At 40.2% G+C, this 4,798-nt stretch overlaps 1 protein-coding gene across 2 annotated transcripts in view; it reads left to right on the plus strand.

Moving 5' to 3' along the window:
- Positions 1-4,798, plus strand: part of NSMCE2 (NSE2/MMS21 homolog, SMC5-SMC6 complex SUMO ligase) — a 274,030-nt gene that overhangs the window by 135,043 nt on the left and 134,189 nt on the right. For both annotated transcript variants that reach the window (XM_019528155.1, XM_019528156.1), the window contains exon 4: positions 1,283-1,436. In XM_019528155.1, the coding sequence (XP_019383700.1) occupies positions 1,283-1,436 (154 nt within the window). The remainder of the gene's footprint in view (positions 1-1,282; positions 1,437-4,798) is intronic.

The following is a 4,798-nucleotide window of genomic DNA, read 5'->3' on the forward strand; positions in this document are numbered from 1 at the left end:
GTGGCCTGTTACAAACTGGTCAGGGGGGATCAGAAGGCATTGGGGGAGTCACTGTTCCCCCAAGCACAGCCAAGAGTGACCAGGAACAATGGTCACAAGCTAGCAGAGGGTAGATTTAGGTTAGACATCAGAAGGCACTATTTCACGGTCAGGGCGGCTAGGGTCTGGAACCAACTTCCAAGAGAGGTGGTGCAGGCTCCTACCCTGGGGTTTTTTAAGAAGGGGTTAGATGTACACCTTGCTGGGGTCATTTGACCCCAGTACTCTTTCCTGCCATGGCAGGGGGTCGGACTAGATGATCTTCTCAGGTCCCTTCCAACCCTAGAAACTATGAAACTTTTTTTTTTAATTCCACAAAGCCTTTCACTTGCAGTTAACACATTTGCAAGTACTTTTAAGTCAGGGATTGTGTCTCTTTACCAACCCAGCCTGGAAAGCATATTGCTGTGTCCTGGCACTATGCAAAATAAATGCAAGCTTGTTTTCTTCTAGAGTAGCTATCTGGGTTGCATTGCCTGGTCACATGCCATTTGGGTACTGTGTATAGGTTACAAGCTGTCTAGTAGAGCTAGATCAAAATAAGGGATGAGGGACTATTTTTTGAAAATGTTCATGAAATTTCAGCCCCTGATGCTGTAATTGTGCCAATATAGCCATGTCAGCAGAGCCCGCTAGTGGAGACACAGCACATGCTTGCAAAAGGCTTTTTTTCTGCCAGCGCAGCTAAACTATTTCCCCAAATGACACAACCCAAGCAGACAGAAGCCCTCTTCTGTTGACAGAGCTGCATCCACATGAGTGCTTTTGCCAGCATTGCTCTGTTGGCTAGGGGTGTGTGAAAAGTTCATACCCTTAACTGATATAGCTATGCTGGCAAAGCTTTGCAGCGTAGACCAGACCTTATTATTTGGTATAATTCAGGTAGCTTAAGAGGTCGACACCTTCATTGCCATACTAGGTGCTATTAAACTCTCGATATTTACTTTTCATGTTGGTAAAATCTGATTATGTGATTTAGAGTATTCCTTGTACTGCGTATAGGGAATACTACATGTAGAGCAACACACTAAATGTCACTGTGCAGTAATTGTCTACAATTGTAATAGTGACTGTCCTGTAAATAAATAATTATCTAGAAATTATGGGTCCAGAATGTATGAGCTATCAGTCAAGCTGAAGACAAGAGAAGCTCTGATTAAGTTTGTATTTTTGCACCTGCCTCTCCTTGCTTTCTACTGACAAATTTGATGATGTGTAAGACAATTTCATTTTTTTCTTTCAGATAAAGCAAGACATTCCAGAAGTTGTACCAGATCTAAAAGAGCTAGTAAAAGAAAAATTTACTGCATTGGAGAGCAGAAACAGTGACTCTGACCTGCAGAGACATGAAAAATATAAACATTTTAAGGAGCAACTTAAAGACATGAGAAAACAGTGTAAGTTGTCTTTTAAAAATGATGGTTATGCGGAGATAGAAAATGGCTCTACATATACACGGCATTTCAGTAGATGAATAAATTGTTTTAAATACAAAGCAGCCAAACGCAGTTCAAACTTTCATATATGCCCTTCTTATAAGACTCATTTAAAGTAATTTATCGTTCATGCAGTTAGCTTTCTTGCAATGCTTGTGTTATTTGCGTACCTATGAAATGAAAGTCTTGCTTCACATCCTTTTTATTCCAAGGTGGGCTTTTTGTTTTAAATGAGGCTGTTTTCTCTTAATTGATAGGATCTTCTGAAAGGATTAGGTAAGCTGTTTTCATTTGTCACTTCAACAAATTGCTCCTGTTTCACAACTTAGGATGTGTTGCAACCCTAAAGAGACCTTTGCTTTTATCATAGAACTATATTGTTGGAAAATGCTTACTGCATGTGTTCTCAGGTTTACAGCTTCTGCACACGCACCATGTAACGCTGCAGCATATTAAAATCTATCTCACTTACTTCATGTTGAATCACGAAGCGGTAAAATTTTAAGTTATTGTGCTTGTGCTGCTGAAGGAGCTTGTGAGTTGGCAGTTCTTGGTGTTTATTGGTATGAGACAACAAAATATACTTTTTACTGTGCACTCAACATAAGAGCTATTTTAAAAAAAATCTTTCGATAACTGGCTCTGGGAAAACTCACAAGTCCTAAAATAATATGTCAGGTCCTTACCCTGTCAAATTATGATTAAACTTTAAAGTCACGTCATTTTGTTTTACATCCCTTGACCCCTGTCCCTGTTTCCTCCCCTCCCACCCCTGTCCATTTTGATTTCAACATAAACTGGTATCTCAGGAACTACAAGAGTCACAGATTAATGATTTATGCTGTTGGAAGCTGGAGATTCTGGCTGTTTTCACGTGGTGTAAAATGCTGTTTTTTGACTCTTACTATTCTGGAGACAAATCCAAAAGCTGATTAAAATCAGTAGAATGATTCTTCTTTTCATTTCAATGGGCTTTGGATCGGTCCCTTACGAGTTGTGGCTTGAGAGGTAGGTGAATTTCCAGGCCTTGATGAAACCTTGTTAAGGTGAATTTTAAGCCTGATATCTCACGATTTGCCAGGAGTAGAGCTGAGTGCACTTGTATCCAGGCCTTACAGTTGGCAAGGTGCTGGACATCAGAACTAGCGTTGGTTTTTCAGCTGAAAATTGCTCTAGGTACTACTCCAAGAATAATTACAGCAAGGTTCAGACCACAAAATAGGGTCATTTTCACTCCCAACATAACCATAACATTATTGCTGCTGCATCATTATGTTGTAATTCCTAATTCCCAGGTGTTTGTAACTCAGAAGCTAAAACCTTGATAACTGACACTGCATTTATTTTCCACCCTAAAATTGCCTATGGAAGGAGCATTTATCTTAAATATATGTTTGATTTAGCCCAGAGATTCCCAAACCTTTTCATATTGCGTACCTTCTTCCAGCTTTACCAGCTGCCTGTGTATCCTTACCAGCATATGTTTTTTATATTTTAACCCTTTAAATACTAATTATTATTATAATGAAAATTGAATCCTCCATTACACAATTTCTCCTGTGTATCCGCCAGAGTGTCTTGTGTACCCCCTAAGGTATGTGTATCACAGTTTGGGAACCCCTGGCTTAGGCCATGGTACCAGTGTAAGGAGCAGGACTGTTGGAAGTTCCCTAAGTTAATCAAGAACAATAAGAATTACTTTTTTTTGAGGGGAGTATTTTATTATTGTAGCTGTTGAAAGTCAAGTTGATGCCTGTTACATTGGCCTTTTGGATTTTTGCTGTGATTGTGCATTGCAGGGACATCAGTGGGATGTGCCTGTTGATGCTGAGTGGGCAGCTGTGCTCTGTATGTAGTTTAATGAGCAGTTGTCGGTCTGTAGTCAACATGCACATAGTTTTCTGTGGGGGATCCACCACATTTAGCATAATCCAAAAGGTTGAATGAAAATCGTTAGATGACCTTGCTTCTTGCACATTTCCTAGACCAATGGTGTCCACCTCATCCAGGGGGTCGGGGCCCACCCATGGGCTCAATCCAGCTCATGGAGCCGTTTCATCTGATCTGTGGGGCTCCCCATGGATCTGGAAATTTGGTGATAGAACGGGCTGTGGTAGTGTTAATTGTCATGACTCAGGGTGCCATGGCAATTAATGCTGCCAGTGATCATCTGCTGCCAAATTTCTAGACATATGGAGAACCCTACAGGCCAGATGACATGGCTCCATGCATGAGATCAGGCTTGTGGCCCACATCATGCTCATCCCTGTCCTAGACCATCACAACTACAGGAGCTCAGATTATAAACTCTTTGGAGCAGAGACTCTGTCTATCTATGTGTTTGCAGCACAGTAGGCCTGTGATCTTGAAAGAGACACCTAGACATTGCTGGACTATCACATATTTAAAATAATAAAATGTGAAGACATTACATTGATCACCTGCAGAGAAACATAAAATATACCAAAGTACAAGAAGAACTAACCTGTTCTAGAGAAGTTGTGAAGAGCCAGGAAGTTCTGAGTTGCTATATCAGCTCTTCTGATGTCTGGGGGTTCATCCAAAAATTGTTGAAGTCTTTGGAAAGACATCCATTAGTTTCAGTGGGCTTCATGTCTGTTATGTGCTAGTTGTTTACATCTATGTCGAGGACTTTATGGTCACCCAGGTAAGTATTCAAAGTTATGTTGTATGTTCATTCTTTAACTTTCTTCCTTTACAAGTACATGATCCTCTAAACATGACTCCAGTAATACAACATAGGTTATACCTATAACCTCAGGTATACGTTATAAAATTGTTTTCCATAATTTTTCTATTTTAATAATTTTACCGGCAGCTGCTTGCTGTATATATTTTTTAAACTGTCAGCACTGCCTTTCTTAGGCACAAACAGGAAGAATTCTCACCCTGTTTCAAACAGTGTAGACACATAATATGTATAGCCCAAGTTCACTTGCGCCTTAGAATTTGGTTTTATTGATAATTCAAATAACTATATCAAAATGTAAACTTCAGTCAAAGATTTCTCTGGCTTGGCTGCTTCTGGCATTTCCTGGCATGACCTCCTCTGACCCAGTCCTTACCTTTGTGTCTCAAAGAAGCAATCTCATGCCACTTATGTCCTTGTTGGAGTTAAATTAATCTGTCAGCTTGAGTCACCAGTAAATACACTGCATCTTTACGCTGGATTTAACAACTGAATTCAGGATGGCTCAGCAACAGTCCTGCATTCACATGCCACCCTGTTACAGTTGAATCAGAATATGACATACACACACGCACACACTGCAGAAGATGAAGTGGTTAAATGCAAGGTAGCT

Source organism: Gavialis gangeticus, unplaced genomic scaffold (assembly GCF_001723915.1).
Source record: "Gavialis gangeticus isolate Ggan-Ray unplaced genomic scaffold, GavGan_comp1, whole genome shotgun sequence".
Lineage (NCBI taxonomy): Eukaryota > Metazoa > Chordata > Crocodylia > Gavialidae > Gavialis > Gavialis gangeticus.